The following is a 25,533-nucleotide window of genomic DNA, read 5'->3' as shown; positions in this document are numbered from 1 at the left end:
ACCTGCCTATCAGTCACGGAGGTAGGTATTAAAATCCCTATTTTCCAGGTGAAGAAAGCAAGACTCAGAAACCCCACCAAGATCTCCCAGCAGCGGCCGCCAGGCAGAGATGCACACCCAGGTCTGTCTGACTACAAAAGTCACATGCTTTCCTTTATATCACAGTGTCTCTCAAAAGACTCACCCACATTTAAACTGGTCCTTTCTCTTTTACTTTTTCATTTGCTGAGGTAGATTTATTTTTCAAGAACAAAATTGTTTCTAAGAAAATAGCTTTTTTTTTAAAATTAGAAGAACAGGTGGGTAAAAACGGTGAGGGCAGGATACTTGCATACACACACACACACACACACACACACACACACACACACACTTCACATTGCCTTCCACCCTTCCTTCTTCTCTTCCTCCCCCTTCCTTTCTCGACCTGCCCCCCACCTCCACTTCTTGCCTGTATGTAGTTACAGAGAGAAGGAGGAGTAGATATACAATAAGAAAGCTATTGGTTGAGCTGCCTGCTATGGCTCAGTGCCTAGCTATGCATCTGTTTGAGATCCTTTATATCCAAGGACTCTCAAGTACCCACCCAAGGTCACTTAGGTTCTAAGGTTCCTAAAACAAAATGATTCAATATGCCATCATCTGTGTTCTTTTTTCCCTTATTTTAAATTAGAGGTGAGCTGTGTGATAGAAACTAATGGAGACCATGGGCATCCAAGGGTGAATGAAGAACCGAGGGTAGTTGCTTTGGTGAAGGGAATATCTCTGGGCTGAATGTCTTCTCCTTGCCTTGCTTATCCACCTCCAGACTTCTCACCTGCCCTCGGCTCTACAAGGCTGATCGGAATGGAGCATCCACAAGCTCCTCTCCTGTATCCTGAGCTTTTGGTTGGGCTCAGCCATCTGTTACCTGCTGGGACTCTGGCTGATAAAACCTCTAAGGTATGGGTATATGTGGGGAAGACCTGTTAATACAGAGCTTAGATTTATTCTGTTTTGTTCCAAGGAGCAGAAATAGGACCAATGGTTAGGAGTTAGCGGGAGAAAAGCTTCATCCTTTATGAAAAAGATATTTCTAAAAATTAAAGTTTTCTATGCATAGATTGGGCTATCTTGGGAGAAGGTGAGTACCTTTCTAGGTTGGAAAGGGATTGATATGTTAGGAAACAGATCAGACTAGATCACTGCTAAGGTTCTTTCTAAATTTGAGTATCTCTCTTTTTAACTTGGAGTATCTATTCCTGTCAAGAACTCTCCCTGTCCCCTTTTCACATTCTTTTCTACTTTATTTTTACATTTTTTCCTCCCTGAGAATCTAATAAGTTTAAATTAAACTTGCTTATCTGGGTTGGAGAGATGGGGTAGAGTGGAGCACGGATTAAGATAAGAAATTGGCAAATGTTCAATGTTTACAGCTTGAAAACAATCTGTTTGTGCACTCACCCTTTCTATCAATATACAAATACCATGATTTGTTTAACATGTTTTGCACTTTTCCTGACCTTTTTCATCCTGTGTGTGCACCCTGGAGCAAATGGCTCCACAGGGAATTTTTCTACACGCCAAAATCTTTGTTTTCTTCTTTCAGTTGCTACTTAAATTGGTGAGGGTTTTGCTCGTTTCATAAAAAGAGACAATTCTAATTTGAATGAAATAGCGTTAGAGTCTCTGAAAGACACTCCTTAAAAGCAGATGGAAACCTACTTACTCTGTCCTCTAAACTCAAAGGTTCCAGCATCGGGCTTGCATAGTGTGTCTTAGCTGTGGTGGTAAGGGAGAGCCACTGGGAGAGCTCCAAATGTAGAACAGCCTTTCCTTTACTAATTTCCTATAGGTCATGATGGGTCAGCTCCAACTTCAAGCTGCAAGTTTGATATTTTCTAGAAAGCAATGATATCCGTGGCCCTTTACCCTATAAACCCATCCATCTTCCAAGAGTGAACTTCTGGCTGCCTAGGAGCAAGGATCCAGGGAGGGCTGGTCCAAGAGATCTGTTCTGCATGGCTCTGGGGAAGCCATTCTGGCCCAAGGCAATACAGTGCTCATTCTGGGTAACTATAATTCCCAAGAATTATGAGACCAGTTTGAACTGGTATCTTCTGGGCATCAAAACCCCCAAACCTCTTCCCACTTTTTTAAAACTGAAGTTTAGTTGATTTACAATAGTGTTAGTTTCACGTGTACAGCAAAGTGATTCACTTATATATATTATATAGGTCCATCCATGTTGCTGCAAATGGCAATATTTCATTTTTTTATGGCTGAGTAATATTCCATTGTGTGTGTGTGTGTGTGTGTATCTTCTTAAACCAATCATCTGTTGATGGGCATTTGGGTTGTTTCCACATTTTGGCTATTGTAAATAGTGCTGCTATGAACACTGGGGTGCATGTATCTTTTCGAATTAGTTTTCATCTTTTTGGGATATATGCCCAGGAGTGGGATTGCTGGATCATATGGTGGCTCTATTTTTAGTTTTTTAAATAACCTCCACACTGTTCTCCATAGCGGCTACACCAATTTACATTCCTACCAACAGTGCAGGAGGATTCCCTTTTCTCCACACATTCTCCAGATGTAGACTTTTTGATGATAGTAGACTTTTTTGGAGATAGTAGACTTTTTGATGATAGTCATTCTGACCAGTGTAAGGTGATGATACCTCATAGTGGTATTGATTTACATTTCTTTAATAATTAGCAACGTTGAGCCTCTTTTCACGTGCTGATTGGCCATCTGTATGTCTTCTTGGAGAAATGACTATTTAGGTCTTCTGTCCACTTTTTTATTGGGTTGTTTGTTTCTCTGATACTGAGTTGTATGAGCTGTTTGTGTATTTTGGATATTAACCCCTTGTCGGTTTCATCATTTGCAAATATTTTCTCCCATTCCATAAGTTGTCTTTTCATTTTGTTGATGGTTTCCTTTGCTGTACAAAAGCTTTTAAGTTTGATTAGATACCATTTGTTTATTTTTGCTTTTATTTCTTTTGCTTTGGGAGACTGATCTAAGAAAATATTGCTACGATTTATGTCCAAGAATGTTTTGCCTATGTTCTCTTCTAGGAATTTCATGGTGTCATGCCTTATGTTTAGGTCTTTAAACCATCTTGAGTTTATTTTTGTATATGGTGTGAGGGAGTGTTCTAACTTCACTGATTTACATGTGGCTGTCCAGCTTTCCCAGAACCACTTGCTGAAGGGATTGTCTTTTCTCCATTGTATATTCTTGCTTCCTTTGTTGCAGATTAATTGACTGTAGGTGTGTGGGTTTATTTCTGGGCTTTCTATCTGTTCCATTGATCTATATGTATGTTTTTGTGCCAGTACCATGCTGTTTTGATTATTTCAGCTTTGTATTATAGTCTGAATTCTGGAAGGTTTATGTCTGCAGCTTTGTTCTTTTTCCTTGGAATTGCTTTGAAAATTCTGGGTCTTCTGTGGCTCCATATAAATTTGGGGATTTTTTTCTAGTTCTGTGAAAAATGTCACAGGAATTTTGATAGGGATCCCATTAAATCTATAGATTGCTTTGGGTAGTATGTCCATTTTAACAGCATTAATTTTTCCAAACCAAGAGCATGAGATACCTTTCCATTTCTTTGAATCATCTTCAGTTTCCTTTATTAATGTTTTATAGTTTTCAGCATATAGGTCTTTCACTTCCTTGGTAAAGTTTATTCCTAGGTATTTCATTTTTTTTGATGTGATTTTAAACAGGATTTTTTTTTTTACTTTCTCATATTGTTGGTGTAAGGAAATGGAACAGATTTCTGTATATTAATCTTGTATCCTGCTACCTTGCTGAATTCATTTATTAGTTCCAACAGTTTTTGTCTGGAGTCTTTAGGGTTCTCCATATAGAGTATCATGTCATCTGCAAATAGTAACAGTTTTACCTCTTTGCTTCCAATTTGGATACCTTTTATTTCTTCTCTGATTGCTGTGGCTAGGACTTCCAATACTATGTTGAATAGAAATGGTGAGAGTGGGTATCCTTGTCTTTTTCCAGATTTTAGTGGGAAGGCTTTCAGCTTTTCACCATTTAACATTATATTGGCTGTTGGTTTGTCATAATGGCTTTTATAATGTTGGGATATGTTCCCTCTATACCCACTTTGGTGAGAGTTTTTATCATGAATGGATGTTGAATTTTATCAAATGCTTCTTCTGCATCTGTTGAGATGATCATGTGATTTTTGTCTTTCCTTTTGTTGATGTGGTGTAACATATTGATTTTGCATGTGAGCCACCTTTGTCACCTAGGAATGAGTCCAACTTGATCATGGTGTATGATCCTTTTTATGTATTGTTGGTTCAGTTTGCTAATATTTTATTGAGGATTTTTGCATCTATATTCATCAAAGATATTGGCCCGTAATTTTCTTTTTGTGTAGTGTCTTTGTCCGGTTTTGGCATCAGGGTGACGGTGGCTTCATATAATGACTTTGGGAGTGTTACCTCCTCTTAAAATCTTTTGGGATAGTTTGAGAAGGCTAGGTATAAGTTCTTCTTTGTATGTTTGGTAGAATTCCCCAGTGAAGCAGTCCAGTTCTGGACTTTTGTTTGCAGGGAGTTTTTTTTCATTACAGATTCTATTTTACTTCTAGTGATTGGTCTGTTCAAATTATCTGTTTCTTCTTGATTCAGTTTTGGCAGGCTGTATGTTTCTAAAAACTTGCCCATTTCTTCTACGTTGTCCAATTTGTTGGCATAAAACTGTTCATAGTATTCTCTTATGATTTTTTGTATTTCTGTGGTATCAGTTGTTATTTCTCCTCTTTCACTTCTTATTTTGTTTATTTGGGTCCTCTCTTTTCTTCTTGGTGAGCCTGGCTAGTGGTTTGTCAATTTGGGTTATCTTTTCAAAAAACCGGTTCTTGGTTTTATTGATCTTTTCTGGGTTTTAAAAAAATCTCTATTCCCTCTCTGATCTTTATTATTTCCTTCTGCTGACTTTAGGTTTTGCTTGTTGTTTTTCTAATTCTTTTAGGTGGTAGGTTAGGTTGTTTGTTTGAGATTTTTCTTGTTTCTTGAGGAAGGCCTGTATCGCTGTAAACTTCCCTCTTGAAACTGTTTTTGCTGCATCCCATAGATTGTGTAAGATTGTGTTTCCATTGTTGTTTGTCTCGAGGTATTTTCTGATTTCTTCTTTGATTTCATTGTTAACCCACTGGGTTTTTTAGTAGCATGTTGTTTAGTCTCCATGTGTTCATTTTTTCCCCCCATTTTTCTTTCTGTGGTTGATTTCTCATTTCATACTATTGTGGTCAGAAAAGATGATTGAAATAATTTATATTCTCTTAAAGTTCTTGATGCTTGTTTTGTAACCTGGGAAGTGGTCTATCCTAGAGAATGTTCCATGTGCGTTTGAAAAGAATGTGTATTCTGGTGTTTTTGTTTTGGATGTAGTGTCCTGTAGATATCCATTAAGTCCAACTGGTCTGTTGTGTCATTTAGGACCTCTGCTGCCTCACTGAGGAAGATCTGTCCATTGGTGTCAGTAGGGTGTAAAAGTCTCCTATCATTGTATTCCTGTCAATTTCTCCCTTTATGTCTGTTAGTATTTGTTTTATATATTTAGGTGCTCCTATATTGGGTGCATGTATTATTGAGTGTAATACCCTCTTCTTGTAGTGATCCCTTTATCATTATATAATGTCCTTCTTTTTCTTTATGGACTTTGTTTTAAAGTCTATTTTGCCTGATATGAGTATTCCTACCCCTGTTTTCTTGTCATTTCCATTTGCATGAAATATCTTTTTCCATCCCCTCACTTTCAATCTATGTGTCTTTCTCCCTGAAGTGAGTGTCTTGTAGGCAGCATATTATAGGTTCTTGGTTTTTTGTTTGTTTGTTTTTTGTTTTTTGTGGTGCGCAGGCCTCTCACTGTTGTGCCCTCTCCCGTTGCGGAGCACAGGCTCTGGACGCGCAGGCTCAGCGGCCATGGCTCACGGGCATAGCCTCTCTGTGGCATGTGGGATCTTCCCGGACCGGGGCATGAACCCGTGTCCCCTGCGTTGGCAGGCGGACTCTCAACCACTGCGCCACCAGGGAAGCCCTAGGTTCTTGTTTTTTATCCAATCTGCCACTGTGTCTTTCGATCAGAGCATTTAGTCCATTGACATTTAAAGTAATTATTGAGAGGTATGTACTTATTGTCATTTTAAACCTTGTTCTCCAGTTGATTTTGTAGTTCTTCTTTGTTCATGTCTTCTTTTTTGTTTTTCCTTTTGTGGTTTGATGGTTTTTTAAATATTATGTTTGAGTTTCCTTCTTTTTGGTTTTTGTGAATCTATTTTATGTTTTTAATTTGTGGTTACCCTGGTTTTCAAGTATGTTGACCCATAACTATATCTACTTGCTTTAAACTGATAGTCATATAAGCTCAAACACATTCTAAACAATCTACAGTTTTTAGGCCCCTCCTCCAAATTTTGTGATTTTGATGTCCTATTTTACATCTTCATGTTTATGCTTTTGCTATTAATTGTAGATATAATCACCAAAATTAAAAAACAATTTTTTGATTGTTTTTTAATCTATGTACTGGCTTAAATGATCCTCAATCCTCTTATATATTTGCCTTTCCTATTGGGATTATCCCTTTCCTATAGATTCTTGCTTTTCTATTTAGAGAAGACTTTTCAATATTTCTTTTTTTTTTTTTTTTTCCTGGCTGCACCACATGGCATGTGGGAGCTTAGTTCCCTGACCAGGGATAACACCTATGCCCCCTGCAGTGGAAGCATGGAGTCCAACAACTGGACTACCAGGGAATTCCCTCAATATTTCTTTTAGGGTAGGTTTAGTATTGCTGAATTCTTTTAGTTTTTGTTTATCTGAGAAATTTTTTCTCTCTCCTTGTATTCTAAATTATAATGTTGCCAAGTGTAGAGTATCTTAGGTTGCAGGTTTTTCCCTTTCAAGACTTTGATTATATCATGACACTCCCTCTGGCCTGCAAAGTTTCTGCAGAGAAATAAGCTGATAGTCTTATGGGGGTTCCCTTGTAACTGAATCTTTCTCTTGCTACCTTTAGAATCCTCTCTTTAACTTTTGCCATTTTAATTATGATATGTCTTGGTGTGGGTCTGTTTAGTTTCATCTTGTTTGGGACCCTTTGTGCTTCCTGTATCTGGATATCTGTTTTCTTCTTTAGGTTTGGGAAGTGTTCAGCCATAATTTCTTCAAATACACTTTAGATCCCCTTCCCTCTCTCTTCTCCTTCTGGAACCCCTGTTATGTGTAGATTGGCACCGTTTGTATCATCCCATAGGCCCCATATGTTGCTTTCATTTTTTTCACTTTTCTTTCTGTCTGCTGTTCTGATTGGGTGATTTCCATTATTCTGTCCTCCAGGTCACTTATTTGTTCTTCTGTGTTATTTACTGTGCTATTCATTGCTTCTAGATTGGTTTTTATCTTGGCAATTGAGTTGTCTAATTTTGACTGGTTCCTCTTTATAGTTTCTAGTTCATTGTTTAATCTTCATATCTATTGATAATCTTTATTAATTCTTTAGCATTTTTCTTACCTCCTTTTTGAACTTGGGTTTAGTAGACTGGTGAGGTCTATTTCATTATCTGTTTTTTCAGGGGGTTTCTCTTGTTCTTTTAACTGGGAATAGTTCCTATGCTTTTTCTATGCTGTGGTTTTCCTATGCTGTTTCTCCTAAATTCATAGAGACAGAGAAAGTTATCTACTGTGGTCTTGAAGGGGTGTTTTATGTGGGAGCATCCCTTTATAGACTGCGTGATTCCAATATTTTTGGTGAGAAGGCTATTTATGGTATGGATGCCAGCCACGTCTTTCCTCAGAGTGTGCTGGCCATTATTCCTTTGATAGAGGATGTGATTGGTGTTGTGCATCCATAGCCTGCACTGGATGTTGGGTGGGGCCTCCTTTTTGTTCTGTGGCTGTCACAGCCCTGTCAGGGTGGTGTCTGCTCTACAGTTGTTGGAGTAGAAGCCCTGAGGGTCAGGTTTGGTCAGGCTCCAGCCCTTGAGTGTGTGCTCTGTCCCAAAGGAGGTGACTGCTGAAGCAAGTAAGGCCCGTGTGGTCATAGCAAACCTAAGTGCCACCAATGCAGGTGTCCATGGTTCTACTGAGAAGCAGCCCAAGGTTGTGTCCCTTTCTGTTGTGTTCATCCCAGACCTAGTGCTAGGCTGTGGTGTGGAGTGGGCTGGTGCTGGAGGCCAGGGTGCTGTGGCTGCAGGAATCGAGGTGGTTGTGCTACTGTCTTGAACCTGGACTGCCTCTGTGACAGGCCACTCTGAGGACCTGCCCACCCCAGATCCGGCTCCAAGCTGTGGGGTGGAATGGGTGGAGATGAGTGCTCTTGCCAGGAAACAACCTCTGCATACTCCTTTCCAGGGCCTGTCCACCCAAGTCATGTGTTTCTGTGGCACCACCTGGTGTGTGTGCTGACAAAATCCACCATGGCCAGACCCTCCCCTGCCTGAGATTCAGCACTTAGTCACTGCTTATACTGGCAGCCCAGCCCCACATGAGTTTCAGACTGAGAAGTGTGGCAAGGTGGCAGCTGTCAGTGCTGGTCTTTCTCCGCCCTGACTGCTAGCAAGCCGGCACATGTGCACTCCTCACAAGCAGAGTCCAGTTCCCTCCATCTGTCCCAGCAGACAAGGAAGCTCCTCAGGGTGAGGGCTGTCCACGTGGACCTTCCCTTCTTCACAGATCGTCCCAGGGGTTCCAGTCACATCCCAATGCCTTCTTTTTTATTTTATTTTTTCCACCCTACCCAGCTTCATGGAGACCTTTCCTGCCACTTTGGTTGAATAAGAAGTCTTCTGCCAGTTTCCAGTTGGTTTTCCGTGAGAGTTGTTCCACATGTAGATGTATTTTTGATGTGTTTGTGGGGGGACGTGAGCTCCACATCCTCCTATTCTGCCATCTTGATCCTTCCCTCTCTTCCCACTTCCTAATAGACTCATTCTTCTACAAGTCCCAGGCAGGAGATGATCTTCAAGGGGCCAAAATAGAATCTCCAGGCAATGAGGGCATGACCTGGCTATCTCTACTATTTCTGGACTGAGTGTAGGAAGAGGAGGGTTAAGGCCCAGCAGTGACAGACCTCACCTTTTTTATACTCTTCTCCACAGCTCCAATTTCATTCAAGGGACCTACGTAATAAGGGCAGATAGGCTCATATGCTGGGTATTGAATCAACAAAGCTCATGCTGGAAGTTCTGTGAACAATGTCAGAAACTGGTGATTAAAATCCAAGACCTTCCTGAGCTGGTAACAAAGGGCTCTTTATTAAAACCAGACAGCTAATCAGCAAGCTGTGCAGCCTAAACTCTAGCACTGTGGTTATTTTAGCCAACACTACTCACCTCTGCAAAACTGCATCTTGTAAAGAATCAAACCAGATGAGAGAGACACACGTGTGTTTGATAAATGAACACGTACTAAATGTGTCTTCATTTGGAGTAAAGTCAAGCGTTGCAATGTGGAGCAGCCACCCAGAAGGCAGTTGCTCTTTGTTTTTGCTAAGCAGGGCTCTGTACCCAAGAGAGTGGCAGCCAAAACAGGTCACCAGAGCACAAAGCTTGCAGTACTACTTGCTGAATAAAAAAAAAAACAAAAAACAAAAAAAAACAAGTGAAGGTGACACTAGAAAGGCGGCCCTAAAACATGAAGTTAAGAGCCTTGGGTTCTAGCTCTGGTCCTGCCACCAAAGAACCGGTAAGGACAGACTACCTTTCCTTCCTGGGCTTCTAAGCCTTCATCAGTAAAACAAAGGGCTTGGGCTAGATGGATTGGGGTCCCTCTAAATTTGCAATGTCGGGATTCTCTGATGTGCATTAAGAGTTATTTTCCTATGATACTGTGGAATCAAAAATGACAGCTTCAATTTAATGGGAGATTCTAGGGGACTCCCTTATTATTCAAAACAAATTAGCAATCCTGAAAAAAAACTTTCTGTGTTTGCTGCTTGCACTCTGCCCCCAAAGATGTATAGCACTCAATGGAACCACTTCTGCGTCTTCTGGCCAAAAGTTGCTCATAACAGCCTCTCACTGGCTGATAAACTACAGTCAGAAGCAGGATTTTGTTGGCCTCTAAGGTGAAGAGAACTCCATGTGGGCTGATGACTAGCAATGAAGCAGGGGAGCAAGGGGATATTGGGAGTCAAGGAATTCTGGGGACATTTCATTTCAAATGCCCTCAAAATACCCTTTATCATTATTTTTTTTTCCTTAGTTTACTACTTTGCAAAGGCTGTGACTTCCTTCTGGATTCAACAGGTATGGACAATTTGAAATGACTATTTGTTGCTTCAATGACAAGTTGAAAGTTTTTAGAAAGAAAGCAATTTTCTGACTCATAGGAGCTGATAGCAATTCATCTTGTGAACAAGGGAAAACTACTTGCCAACACACTGGTTCCATTGGTAGTGCTGGAGATAGCCCTGGGGGCAGCTGCACCTGTAGCCCCCAATGATGTTCTGGCAGCCATGCTGGCAGCGATGGTTTCCTTCGCACTCATCCACATCTGAAAAGGAAGGCAGAGTCGCCTTTAAGTCACATCAATCCTTGTCTCAGAGGTGTTCTCTGAAGCAACATTTATATGCATATGAAAGTGAAAGGCAATTTTAGTAAGAAATCTCATCCTTAAAAAATTATTCTACCACCAGAAACTTCAAGAATATCTACTCTGGAGCTTTTGATAAGTCCAAGGAAAAAAACATTCATATATCCCTGGTAAAGTCCACAAATAAAAATGATGAAGAAACTAACGCAAGGCACAAGAGCACCTATGAGACAGCTGTGTAAATTATTTATATTTCCTTATTTGTGCCAGAATTAGAAACCAAAATGTCAGTACAAAAACAAAATCCTAAAAAATATAAGTAAAACATTTAATCATATATTAGCAGAAGAGCTATTCCTCATATTTAATCCACATTGAGGGAATCCTGCTAAGACTCTGGATCCAGTGACTAGAAAATTAGTCAAATTCAGGAACCTAGCTATTTTTCTTGACTGGGTCATTCCCTATTAGATTAAATTAACAACTGAGCAGAAAAAGTCTTGTTATATTCAGGAGAAGCATGTGTTATGGACACAATCAAGCATGAGACAAAAGATGGATCTCTAAGATATGGGACCCGTGCAAACTAGAGAAAACATTTCCCATCTTCAGCTGGCTATCTCCCCTGTGCTCAGTTCTGATGTCTCATAGAGGACGATGATGCAGGTGTTTACAGGCCACCTCCACAAGGACCGACCAGCTGGATCAAGCTAAGGGCTCTACTCACCTTCACAGCTGGCACCACTCTGATCAAGTGAGAATCCCCGCTGGCATTCACAGGTGAAGCTTCCAGGAGTATTCTGGCAAATGCCCTTAGACCCACAAAGGTTGATGTCAGAGGTGCATTCATTGTTATCTGTAAGAAGCAGTGGGGGAAAGGAGAGGGTGAAACTTCCCCAAAGCTGTCTTTGTGTTGTTTAAAAGAAAGAAGGGTGATTTGCTCAGAAAAGGCCAATAACTTTTCACATACACTCATGCACACACACAGAGACACACATACATGTACTCACATATTTTTTGAGTTTTATCTTCTTATTCCAACAGCAGAAGTGCTCGAAAACAATCCCTTAGAGGAATAGCTGCACTCCATATAGGATTTTTCCCCTCCCACTTACCAATGCAGGCAGTATGGTGTTGGGTAAATCCAGGAGGACATTTACATGTGAAGCTGCCAATGGTGTTAACACACAGGAACTGGCAGTTGTGCTGCTTAGTTGCACACTCATCAAGATCTATAAGAAAATGCAAGATGGGCATTGGAATTGAGCTGAAGCCCAGGTACCTAGAAGCTGCCCTAGGGAGCAGCTCTGAGTTTTCTTTTCTACATCTCAAATGACCTGGTCAGAAGAGAGCCACAGCAAATGACTAGGAGGAACCCAGGAGATAAGGGTTTGAAAGATAAAGCATGGTTTCAATTCAGACCAAAAATGCATTTCTTTGGGGATCCAAGAAAAACCCATTCCCTTTAGTTATAGGAATGCAGAAATTTCTCAGCAAAGAAATGTCCAATAAATTATAAAATTTAAATGAATTAAAAAATGAAATAAAAGATTAAGGATTCTCAAAAATTTCCAAAGCACTGAAAAGATCTATTCAAGTTAAAATATAAAAAGAAATGTTGGGCTTCCATGGTGGCACAGTGGTTAAGAATGTGCCTGCCAATGCAGGGGACATAGGTTTGAGCCCTGGTCCGGGAAGATCCCACATGCAACGGAGCAACTAAGCCTGTGCACCACAACTACTGAAGCCCGTGAGCCACAACTACTGAGCCCACAAGCCACAGCTACTGAAGCCTGCGTGCCTAGAGCCTGTGCTCCACGACAAGAGAAGCCACCACAATGAGAAGCCTGCACACCGCAACAAAGAGTAGCCCCTGCTCGCCGCAACTAGAGAAAGCCCACCTGCAGCAATGAAGACCCAACACAGCCAAAAATAAATAAATAAATAAATTAATTAAAAAAAAAATGTTGAGGGTGGAAATGAATTTCTCTGCTTGGTTCTTTCCTGTTTGCTGTTTTTAATCTTCTCAAATGAGCTAGTCAACCAGGTCAAACCAAACAAAACTAACTTTTTTGTTTAGATTCTCCTTTGGATAAAACAAAATTGAGTAATCAGGAAGGAAACAAAGGAAAGAAAAAAATCATTCTGATAAACCAGTAGCCATTTTTTTAAAGACTGCCTACAGTATTTATCCAACATTATTTTCCACTTCTCAATAAAATCCTCCACTTTGACCAGGCCTCCTTCCTCACTGCCAGAGCTTGTGGCTCTTTCTGAACTCCATAGCTATTTTAAACCTTCAAGAGATACAAAGTGTGTTCCAGCTTTTAGTTGAATTTTAATAAAAAAAAAAAAAAAACTGCAGAGAATTTAGAAATCTATCGGCCTACCTTCCTTCCTGCCTGGCTCTCTGCCTGCCTCCCTCCCTTTCTTGTGATCTTCTTTTATCACTGTATACAGAGCTGTGCTTGGAGCTGCAAATCAGTGCCAGTTCCTGGCTAGACTAATATCTGGAGTGGACCTGAACTTAAGAACAGCCCATATTTCTCCCAGTGCTGACATCTCTTAAAAAGGAGCCAATCCTGTGCTCTTTCCATTGCTGGGGAGTTGCTGTTTCTGCTTTTCTGGTTTCTGCATGATTGGCAGCTGTATGTCTTCTGCCAGCAGGTGGCCTCCCCTCTCTATGACCCCAGGGGACTTGCTAGAGCACCATCACACGGTTACTGAAGCTTACCTGCCAACAGGTGAGGGGGACAATTCAGTGATTTTTAAAAATTTTTTTATTTCATATTGAGGTATAGTTGATTAACAACGTTGTGTTACTTTCAGGTGTACAGCAGAGTGATTCAGTTATACATATACATGTATCCTTTTTCAAATTCTTTTCCCATTTAAGTTATTGTGGAATATTGAGCAGAGTTCCCTGTGCTATAGAGTAAGTCCTTGTTGGTTGTCTATTTTAAATACAGTAGTGTATATATATCAATCCCAAACTCCCAATCTGTCCCTCCCACCCACCTTTCCCCTTTGGTAACCATAAGCTTGTTTTCTAAGTTTGTCTGTTTCTGTTTTGTAAATAAGTTCATTTGTATGATTTTTTTTTTAGATTTCACATATAAGCAGTATCATATTGCTTATATTGATAAGCAATTGATCATATTGAAATATTTGTCTTTTTCTGCCTGACTTACTTCACTTAGTATGATAATCTCCAGGTCTATCCATGTTCCAACAAATGGCATTATTTCATTCTTGTTAATGGCTAAGCAATATTCCATTGTATATATGTACCACATCTTCTTTATCCATTCCTCTATTGATGGACATTTAGTTGTTTCCATGTCTTGGCTACTGTAAACAGCATTGCAATGAACACTGGGGTGCAATTATCCTTTTGAACCATGGTTTTCTCCAGATATATGCCCAGGAGTGGGATCGCTGGATCATATGGTAGCTCTATTTTTAGTTTTTTAAGGAACCTCCATACTGTTCTCCATAATGGCTGTACCAATTTACATTCCCACCAACAGTGTAGAAGGGTTACTTTTCTCCACACCCTCTCCAGCATTTACTATTTGTAGACTTTTTGATGATGGCCATTCTGACTGGTGTGAGATGATATCTCACTGTAGTTTTGATTTGCATTTCTCTAATAATTAGTGATGTTGAGCATCTTTTCATGTGCCTCTTGGCCATCTGTGTGGCCAAGGGGCACATTTCTCCATTTCTCTTTGGAGAAATGTCTATTCAGATCTTTTGTCCATATTTTGATTGGGTAGTTTCTTTGTTTGTTTGATATAGAGCTGCATGAGGTGTTTGTAGATTTTGGAGATTAATCCCATTGGTCGCATCATTTGCAAACATTTTCTCCCATTCTGTGGGTTGTCTTTTCGTTGTGTTTATGGTTTTTCCTTTGCCGTGCAAGAGCTTTTGAGTTTAATTAGGTCCCATTTGTTTATTTTTATTTTTATTTCCATTACTCTAGGAGACAGATTGAAAAAGATGTTGCTTCAATTTATGTCAAAGTGTTCTGCCTATGGTTTCCTTTAAGAGTTTTAAGGTATCAAGTCTTACATTTAGGTGTTTAATCCGTTTTGAGTTTATTTTTGTGTGTGGTGTTCAAGACTGTTCTAATTTCATTCTTTTACATGTAGCTGTCCAGTTTTCCAGGCACCATTTATTGAAGAGACTGTCTTTTCTCCATTGTATAGCCTTGCCTCTTTTATCATAGATTAGTTGACCATCGGTGCATGGGTTTATTTCTGGGCTTTCTATCCTATTCCATTGATCTATAGTTCTGTTTTTGTGCCAGTACCAAACTGTTTTGATGACTGTAGCATTGTAGTATAGTCTGAAGTGAGACTATACTTGATTCCTCCAGCTCCGTTTTTCTTTCTCAAGATTGCTTTGTCTATTTGGGATCTTTTGTGTCTCCATACAAATGTTAAAATATTTTGTTGTAGTTGTGTGAAAAATGCCATTGGTAATTTGATAGGGATTGCATTGAATCTGTAGATTGCCTTGGGTAGTACAGTCATTTTGACAATACTGATTCTTCCAATCCAAGAACATGGTATATCTTTCCATCTGTGTGTGTCATCTTCAATTTCTTTCATCGGTGTCTTATTAGTTTTCGGAGTACAGTTCTTTTGCCTCTTTAGGTAGGTTTATTCCTGGGTGTATTATTCTTTTTGATGTGATGATAAATGGGATTGTTTCTTTTATTTCTCTTTCTGATCTTTTGTTGTTGATGTATAGAAATGCAACATATTTCTGTGTATTAATTTTGTATCCTGCAACATTAACAAATTCACTGATGTGCTCTAGTAGTTTTCTGGTAGCATCTTTAGGATTTTCTATGTATAGCATCATGTCACCTGCAAACAGTAACATGTTTTACTTCTTTTCCAATTTGGATTCCTTTTATTTCTTTTTTTTCTCTGATTGCTATGGCTAGGACTTCCACAACTATGTTGAATAGAAGTGGCAAGAGGGGACATTCTTGTTTGGTTCCTAATCTTAGAGGAAAGGCTTTCAGCTTTTCACCATTGAATATGATGTTAGCTGTAGGTTTGTCATATATGGGCTTTATTATGTTGAGGTATGTTCCCTCTATGCCCAATTCCTGGAGAGTTTTTTTTTTTTTATCATAAATAGGTTTTGATTTTTATGCAAATCTATTGAGATGATTATATAGTTTTTATTCTTCAATTTGTTGAAGAATAAAATGTGAAATTGCATGTTCAGATGCGTAGTGCAGGGCCTGGCTAACACAAGAAGTGTTCAGTAAAAATGTGAACTGTTATTACTACTATCGTGAATAGTTTTTGTGTTTACTGTAAATTGTTCCTGCTTTACATTAATGTAAAGAAATGTGAATTAGATATTCAAATTTAGAGTGCAAATTTCTTATTTTTCATCTTTAAACATCTAAATCAGTTTAACTGAAAAGTGTTCCGAGACTACAAAATGGGTTGTTAGAAAAATACTGCACTTGTAGAGCTGTGTAAATCAAGTTTTCACCGGACAAGATACAGATACAGATTGCAAGGGGAGGTTAATATGAACCAGTTACAGTATCTATTCCCCCATTTCAAATCTTTGTCATTGAAGTGTAGTTTACCTTGTTCATGCTGATTCTAAGTGTTCTAAATTCGAAGTTATCAAATACATGTATATTAATAAAAATATTTTTAAAATTCAAAAAAAATTTTTTTTGCATTTTTACTTTTTGCATTTTTATGCAAATCTATTGAGATGATTATATGGTTTTTATTCTTCAATTAGTTGATGTAGTGTATCACACTGATTGATTTGCAGATATTGAAAAATCCTTGCATCCCTGGGATAAATCCCACTTGATCATGGTGTATGATCCTTTTAATGTATTGTTGTATTTGTTGGATTTGCTAGTATTTTGTTAAAGATGTTTACATCTAAGTTCATCAGTGATATTGGCCTGTAATTTTCTTTTTTGGAGGTATCTTTGTCTGGTTTTGGTATCAGGGTGATGGTGGCCTCACAGAATGAGTTTGGGAGTGTTCCTTCCTCTGCAATTTTTTTGTAACAGTTTCAGAAGGATATGTGTTAACTCTTCTCTAAATGTTTGATAGAATTTGCCTGTGAAGCCATTTTGTCCTGAACTTTTGTTTGTTGGGTTTTTTTGTTGTTGTTGTTGGGGGTTTTTTAATCAGTGTCAATTTCAGTACTTGTGATTGGTCTGTTCATATTTTCTGTTTCTTCCTGGTTCTGTCTTTGGAGATTGTACCTTTCTAAGAATTTGTCTGGGCCTCCCTGGTGGCGCAGTGGTTGAGAGTCCGCCTGCCGATGCAGGGGATACGGGTTCGTGCCCCGGTCTGGGAGGATCCCATATGCCGCGGAGCGGCTGGGCCCGTGAGCCATGGCCGCTGAGCCTGCGCATCCGGAGCCTGTGCTCCGCAACGGGAGAGGCCACAACAGTGAGAGGCCCGCGTACCGCAAAAAAAAAAAAAAAAAAAAAAAAAAAGAATTTGTCTGTTTCTTCTAGGTTGTCCATTTTATTGGCATACATTTGCTTGTAGCAGTCTCTTATGATCCTTTGTATTTCTGTGGTGTCAGTTGTAACTTCTCCTTTTTCATTTCTAATTTTATTGATTTGAGTCCTCTCCCTTTTTTTTCTTGATGAGTCTGGCTAAAGGTCTATCAATTTTGTTTATCTTTTCAAAGAACCAGCTTTTAGTTTCATTGATCTTTTCTATTGTTTCTTCATCTCTATTTCATTAATTTCTGCTCTGATCTTTTTGATTTCTTTCCTTCTACTAACTTTGGGTTTTGTTTGTTCTTCTTTCTCTAGTTGCGTCAGGTGTAAGGTTAGGTTGTTTACTTGAGATTTTTCTTGTTTCCTGAGGTAAGATTGTATTGCTATAAACTTCCCTCTTAGAAATGCTTTTGCTGCATCCCGTAGGTGTTGGATTGTCGTGTTTTCATTTTCATTTTCATTCATCTCTAGGTATGTTTTGATTTCCTCTTTGATTTCTTCAATGATCCATTGGTTGTTCAGTAGCATATTGTTAAATATTTATTTGGGTGTGCTGCGTCTTAGTTGTGGCACGTGGGATCTTTGTTGCTACTTGTGGGATCTTTTAGTTGTGGCATGCAGGATCTTTAGTTGCACCATGTGGGATCTAGTTCCCTGACCAGGGATTGAACCCAGGCCCCCTGCATTGGGAGTGCAGAGTCTTAGCCACTGGACTACCAGGAAAGTCCCTAGTAGCATATTGTTTAACCTCCACATTCTTTTAGTTGATTTCTAATCTCAGTGTTGTGGTTGGAAAAGATGCTTTACATGATTTCAGTTTTCTTAAATTTACTAAGGCTCACTTTGTGGCCCAGCATGTGATCTATCCTGGAGAATGTTCCATGTGTACTTGAGAAGAATGTGTATTCCCTTGCTTTCAGATGAAATGCTCTGTAACTATCAATTAAATCCATCTGGTCTAATGTGTCATTTAAGACCTATGTTTCCTTATTGATTTCTTGTCTGGATTATCTCTGCATTGATGAAAATGGGGTGTTAAAAGTCCCCCACTAGTATTGTGTTCCTGTCAATTTCTCCTTTTATGGCTGTAAGTATTTGCCTTATATACTGAAGTGCTCCTATGTTGGGCGCATATATGTTTACAACTGTTATATTGTCTTCTTTGATTGATCCCTTGATCATTATGTAGTGTCCTCCTTTGTCTCTGTCTCTTGTAACAGTCTTTATTTTAAAGTGTATCTTGTCTGATATGAGTATTGCTACCAGCTTTCTTTTGATTTCCATTTGCATGGAATACCTTTTCCAACCCCTCACTTTCAGTCTGTATGTGTCCCTAGATATGAAGTGGGTGTCTTGTGGACAGCATATATACGGGTCTTGTTTTTCTATCCATTCAGCCAGTTTACGTCTTTCAGTTGGAGAATTTAATCCATTTACACTTAAGGTAATTATCGATCTGTATGTTCTTATTGCTGTTTTAAAAATTGTTTTGGCTTTGTTTTTGAGGGTCTTTTCTCTTCCCTTCCTCTTTTGTTCTCTTGGATTCCTCTTTTGTGTGTGTATCTATTGCAGATTTTCAGTTTGTGGTTACCATGAGGTTTTGATATAGCAGTCTATATGTAAACAAGATTGTTTTAAGTTGCTGGTCTTTTAATTTCAAATGCATTTCCAATATCCTGCATTTGTACTCTCCTCCTCTCACCATTGCTCATTTTGATATCCTATTTGGGTGTAGGTGATTTCCTACCTTTACTGTATGTTTGCCTTTACCAGTGAGCTTTTCCATTCATAATTTTCTTGTTTCTAGTTGTGGCCTTTTCTTTTCAGCCTAGAGAAGTTCCTTTTGCATTTTTTGCAAAGCTGGTTTGGTGGTGCTGAATTCTCTTAACTTTTGCTTGTCTGTAAAGCTTCTGATTTCTCTGAATCTGAATGACAGCCTTGCTGGGTAGAGTATTCTTAGTTGTAGGTTTTTCCCTTTCATCACTTTAAATATATTGTGCCACTCCCTTCTGTCCTGCAGAGTTTCTCCTGAGAAATTAGCTGAGAGTTTCCTTGTATGTTGTTTCTTTTCTCTTCTTGCTTTTAATATTTTTTTTCTTTGTGTTTAATTTTTGCCAGTTTGATTACTATGTGTCTCGGTGTGTTCCTCCTTGGGTTTATCCTGCCTGGGACTCTCTATGCTTCCTGGACTTGGGTGACTGTTTCCTTTCCCACGTTAGGGAAGTTTTCAGCTATTTATCTCCTCAAATATTTTCTCAGGTCCTTTCTGTTTTCTCCTTCTGGGACCCCTATAATGCGAATGTTGGTGCATTTAATGTTGTCCCAGAGGTCTCTTAGACTGTCTTCATTTCTTTTCATTCTTTTTTCTTTATTGTGTTCCATGGCAGTGATTTCCACCATTCTGTCTTCTAGCTCACTTATCCATTCCTCTGCCTCACTTATTCTGCTATTGATCCCTTCTAGTGTATTTTTTTATTTCAGTTATTGTATTGTTCATCTCTGCTTGTTCTTTAGTTCTTCCAGGTCTTTGTTAAACATTTCTTGTATATTCACAATATATGCCTCCACTCTTTCCAAGATCTTAGATCATCTTTACTATCATTACTCTGAATTCTTTTTCAGGTAGATTGCCTATCTCCACATCATTTAGTTGTTCTTCTGGGATTTTATCTTGTTCCTTCATCTGGGACATATTCCTCTGTTGTCTCATTTTGTCTAACTTTCTGTGATTGATTGCGGTTTCCATTCTGCAGGCTGCAGGGTTGTAGTTCTTCTTGCTTCTGCTGTCTGCCCCCTGGTGGATGAGGCCTGTCTAAGAGGCTTGTGCAGGCTTCCTGATGGGAGGGATTGGTTCCTGCCCACTGGTGGGTGGAGGTATGTCTTATCCCTCTGGTGGGCAGAGCTGTGTCAGGGGGTGTGTTTAGTGGGCAGTTGTTTACTCAGGAAGACTTTATGCAGCCTGTCTGTTGATGGGTGGGGCTGTGTTTCTGCCCTGTTGGTTGTTTGGCCTGAGTTGTCCCAGCACTGGAGCCTACAGGCTGTTGGGTGGGGCCAGGTCTTGGTGAGATAAAGGCAGTGTCCAGGAGGGCTCATGCCAATCAGTACTCTCCAGAACCACCACCTCCAGTGTTTGTCCCCACTGTGAACCACAGTCGCCCCTACCTCTGCAGGAGACCCCTCCAGTAACCAGCCGGTAGGTCTGGCCCAGGTTCTTATGAGGTCACTGCTTTTTTCCCTGGGTCCTGGTGCACATGAGATCTTGTGTGCACCTCCAAGAGCATATTTTCTGTTTTCCTCAGTCCTGTAGAATTCCTGCAGTCAAACCCCACTGGCCTTCAAAGCCAGTTTCTCTGGGGGATCCTCTTTGCGTTGCCAGACCCCCAGGCTGGGGAGCCAGTGTTGGGCTCAGAACTTTCACTCCTGTGGGAGAACTTCTGTGGTATAATTATTTTCCAGTTTGTGGGTCACCTACCCAGTGCATGTGGGATTTGATTTCATTGTGATTGCGCCCCTCCTACCATCTCATTCTTGCTTCTTCTTTGTCTTTGGATGTAGGATACAGTAAGTCCCCTACATATGAACCTTCAAGTTGTGAACTTTCAAAGATGCAAACGTGCATGCACATGTCCAATCAATCATGTAAGTTAGTTCATGTCTCTGGTGTACACTGTCGTGTGTGCATCCCCTACAAGTGGTTGTGCTTTTGTGTACTTTACAGTACTGTATAGAATACAGTACTGTACAGTATCTTTATTTCAAGCCCAGGATGTCTGGAAGCAAGTGTAAAAACAGCACTGGTGTAGCTGGTACTACTGTACTTTTCAAGGTTCTATACTGTAGGATTAAAAATGTTTTCTTTATTTTTTGTGTTTGTTTTCTTATGTATTATTTGTGTGCAAAGTATTATAAAACTATTACAGTACAGTACTATATAGCTGATTGTGTTAGTTGTGTACCTAGGCTAACTTTGTTGCACTAATGAACAAATTAGACTTACGAACGCACTCTCGGAATGGAAATCATTCATATGTAGGGGACTTACTGTATATTTTTTGGTAGGTTCCAGTGGGGTTTTTTTGTGAATAGTTGTTCAGCAGGCAGTTGTGATTTTGGTGTTTTCGTAAGAAGAGGTGAGGTCACATCTTTCTAACCCACCATCTTGTCTCTGCCTCCAACCTTACAATACTATCTTTAACTACACCATTAAGAACAGCAGCACTTGCTGTTTTCACATCCAAGAAGGGGAATCCAAGAATCCCCTTCTTTCCTCTTACTTGGTTCCTACCCATCTCTCATGGGGTGAGTGCTGGTGCTTCATTTCCCCTGGGGTCATCCTTCTAGCCTCTTTCCTCTGTTTCAATAATACATGTATATGCACCACTCATTTTGATATTTAGTCATATATGCCAAGTATGTAGAAAAACTTAGACCTTATGAGAAAAATAGGAGAAAGAGTCTTATATTGTAAGTAGATCTGTAAAATTTTTTGTATTCCTAAAATCAGAGTATTACAGATGTTTTTCATATTAATACATTGTAAAAGAACATAACTACTACTATACATTTAATTTATTTTCATTTTCCATTTCTTAATTGCTAGAAATTTTTAGGATTTTCTGCCCCCACAAGTTAGAAACATGCTGTAAATTTGTTTTGATTCATACAGATAGTATACACACTGAGAGACATTTTTCCCCTGAAGCTGGTATTTCATTTACACAAATAAGTTTGTGGCTGTGAGCTGTAGCCTCACGCTGCCCAGAACTCACTGTGATCCACAGATGTAGAATAAGTTCTATGTTTTAAGACAGAATTTTTGAGTAGCTCTCTCAACTTCCTCTCCCCATACTGCAGGATTATATAGGACTTGTGCTGCACAGGGAAATTTCAAGCATTGTCCATATGTTATCCTGTATTACCTGTCTCTTAACTCTCCCCCTTTCAGCAGACAGAGGAAAAGGGTTGATGGCTCTACTTCTCTTTGCTCTTCTCTTCCACTCCATCCTACCATTTAACTTCCTTTACTTCCCTTTTTCTCCTCCCAGGCTTCATGGCAGAACACACTAACTCTTATCCTGCCATCTGGTCTATCTTTCCTTCTTCAAATTATCCTTGAGTCTGACTCACTTGTGCTATTCACTCAATATGTGAAGTTCTTATTACGAGAACAAATTTATACCAATATAATTTTGCAAAGGATAACTTCTGGTTGATCAGGAATTTCTGCAGAGAGTTTTGATGTTTCTTAATTCTTTGTAATATCTGTGTCTCAAATAAGCTGCTGAGGGTCAGGAAGCTGCTGAGGGTCAGGAATGGCCCTATTTTGCAGAATAAAAACCTAGACAAAGTGTTTACTTAATTAGGCACAGTGTTCTCTAGGATCATGGCACTGATTAACCTGAGGTAGGCAGGACCATGCTGGGCTATATAGTTATTGAATAGGCTGATTACATCCTTTCTGTTTTCTATTTATTGCATTAATGTGATCAGGTATCTGATCCACTTGAGCCTTGGAGAGCTGGCCCTGCTGTCTGAGATGCTCATGGATATCCCCCATGGATGCCCATGGGGCAGGCAGTGAGGATGGCTGCTGCCACTGGTCCTCTGCAATCTCCCTGGCCTCAGCCTCCCTCCAACCAGAATAGGAGGTGGGTCACAGGGAGGCACTTACCCCAGGGAAGCACTTCTTGCCTGCAGAGAGGGTCTTTCAGCTTTGGATCCCTCAAAGGCACAAGGAATGTGACCATGTGCCCACGAGACAGATGAGTGGGTGGAGGAAAATTCTACTTTACCTTTGCAGCTCCTTCCATCCTCCTGCAGAATGTAGCCTTTCGGGCATGAACACTGGTAACTCCCTTCTGTGTTCTTGCAGATAAAATTGCAGGGTTTGGGGGCCTGGTTGCACTCATTCAGATCTATGATCAAAGAGATACAATGTGACCACCCATCTAAAAAGATGCCTAAATGCTCAATACCCACAGCATCTAACAAAGAATCCTAGTTTTGAGGAAGGAAAAAGTAAATTCTGTGTAGTCTTTGATCACTGTCTTACATTTCCTTAAGAAATTACATAGGCTTTTTAGATTTTTAGTTTGGGGTTTTTTTTTTTTTCACCATAATGTACAATTTCCACCTTGGAATAAACCTGAGCATCAGAAATAGAGCACTTACCTATGCAGGCAGTTCCGGTTATATCTGGAGTATAGCCAGTTTTACAAATGCAGTGATAGGATCCTCTGTCATTGACGCATTCCCCATTCCGGCAAACATCATGAATAACCTTGCACTCGTCAATATCTATAATTTAATGAGTAAAAAGTAAAATGAGAAAGACATTATAAAATGGACAACATTCATACATAGGGGTCACTTCACTGTAAATACTAAAACTGTGTGACTATATTATGGACCTAAGGAATTAAACCAAAGGGATGACAGCATATGTTTCATATGTAATGGTAACTGTATTGAAAGGGAAATGAATAACTTTATTAGACTATAGGGGAAAACTTAATAATTGCCCTTCTAAATTTATAGTTTTTCTCCATTGGGTTCAGAGAACAACCATCTCATCTAGACATATTTATTAGCTCCTTGCTCCATCTCATGCCATCAAGCTTGCCTCCTCCAGACATCTCATAAATGAATCACAGCAGAAGATCCTTTTGATAAGGAAATCCCATTTTCTTCTAATAGTGTATGTCCAAAACAAGGAAAGTTTTCTTTCTATTCTTTTTGTTGTGTTTAAAGTTAATCCTGAAAAATAACAAATTGCATACTACTGGGGAAATGGGACCAAACTTCCCTCCTTTGGTTAAGGGAGGCATCAGTGGATCACTGGGCTGAGTTTTTGCAGCCTGCTAGGGAAGAGAGACCCTTATTCACAGCTCCACCACAGGGAGAAAGATTTGGTCAATATGTACTATTGGGCATTAAAGACACTGTCCCCCATATCTTGACCCATCTGTTTCCTTACTGCTTGGTGGGATGCCAATACCAAGTGAGTTCTTAGCCTTTGATTGCCAAGTAACCATTTTCTATCAACAGCTCTTATTTTTCCTGATTTTTTTCAAGTTTACTCTGAAATGCAATTTAGCATACCCACCTTGGTCTCAAGAAATGAGTCTTTCCACTGTCTCATTTTCATATCCTCTGAAGAATCATAAACTGCTTTTGGTCATTCCATCTTATCTATTCTGTCTTTTACCACATCCAGTTCTGTTATTCTACCGTTAGCCACATCTTTCTAACATGAACACAAATCCTCTTTAATCTCTTTCTTCTCCTCTCACTTCTAATTTCCTCCCAAGGAGCTCAAAAAGTCTTTCTCCTTTCTCTTTCATGAGACTAAAAACAATTGCAGTTACTGTTGATAAACACAGACCTGAAATTTTTTTTCAGTTGCCTCAGACACCTCAACAGCCTCCTCATCCCTCACAAGTTCAAGCAACTTGCAGTTTCCCGGAGGCAATTGTCTTAATTGCCAATACAATCGCCCCTCCATATCCAGGGCATTGGTTCCAGGACCCCCTCACTGATACCAAAATCCACGGATGCTCAAGTCCCTTGTATAAAATGGCATAGTATAGTTGGCACTGCAGGTTCAATCAGCCTCGAATCGATATCAATCCAGGGTTGGTTGGATCTACGGATGTGGAACCTACAGATATGGAAGGCTGACTGTGTATCAGCGTTGTTTATACTTCTTTCATGCAGTGTATTTCAGCCAATTTTATGAGATAAAATACACATTGGTGGACTAGTTTAGGAATTTAGTGATCATTTATTCCAGAGTTTATCTAAAAAAATATATTCTGAGTAACCAGTAGCTGACTTATAACAAACTTTGGCTTGAAAAGTTGAGGACTCATAATGCAGAGGCAGGGACTCAAGCACACACAATTTAATCAGACCAAGGACACTTTGGCAACATGAACTTGAATATCTAAAATACCATAATGAAGACTCTTTGTCAACCTATACTATGCAACTCAGCCTAGGCCATATTATAGATTCTGTATTCTCATCTGTTCTTCATGAAACAAATTCCCTGAAAGTATTTTTGGACCATAAATGAAGTACCTGCTCTGTTAGTCAAAAATAAGAACAAAATAAAGTACCTGCTCCATTGGTCATAAACCCTCGGCCATGGGGGCAGAGTTTCTTGAAAGCCACAGTGCCCTGGAAAGGGCAGATCTCACAGTGGGGACCCCAGCCTCTCCCTCCATCGCAGCAGCATTCAGACTTGGTGACTGGGTTCCTGTTGCTTGAGCCGATCTGACACATGTTTTGGAGCACCTCTGTGAAGCAGTACCCTTCCCGGTTGTCTGGAAGGGACATGATATTGTAAAGAGAATTTGGGGGAATTTTAGGAGCATAACAAGGTATTCCGAATTTGGTCAGATATAAAACCCAAGAAGGATGTTAACACTTTACCCTGGGTGAGAAGGAGCAAGAAGG

General features: G+C 39.7%; 1 protein-coding gene across 1 annotated transcript in view; it reads right to left on the bottom strand.

Annotated features, from left to right (window-relative positions):
* The window catches only part of FBN1 (fibrillin 1), a gene marked incomplete at both ends in the record, with an annotated part of 254,926 nt that overhangs the window by 6,218 nt on the left and 223,175 nt on the right, over positions 1-25,533 (bottom strand). Inside the window, 6 exons of the mRNA XM_079700378.1 lie at positions 10,398-10,517; positions 11,284-11,412; positions 11,672-11,788; positions 22,866-22,988; positions 23,245-23,370; positions 25,194-25,400. Of these exons, the coding sequence (XP_079556504.1) occupies positions 10,398-10,517; positions 11,284-11,412; positions 11,672-11,788; positions 22,866-22,988; positions 23,245-23,370; positions 25,194-25,400 (822 nt within the window). The remainder of the gene's footprint in view (positions 1-10,397; positions 10,518-11,283; positions 11,413-11,671; positions 11,789-22,865; positions 22,989-23,244; positions 23,371-25,193; positions 25,401-25,533) is intronic.

This window comes from Hyperoodon ampullatus, assembly GCF_949752795.1.
Source record: "Hyperoodon ampullatus genome assembly, chromosome: 3".
Taxonomy (NCBI): domain Eukaryota; kingdom Metazoa; phylum Chordata; class Mammalia; order Artiodactyla; family Ziphiidae; genus Hyperoodon; species Hyperoodon ampullatus.
Note: the sequence above shows the minus strand (reverse complement) of the source record. Positions and strands in the feature narration are given on the sequence as shown.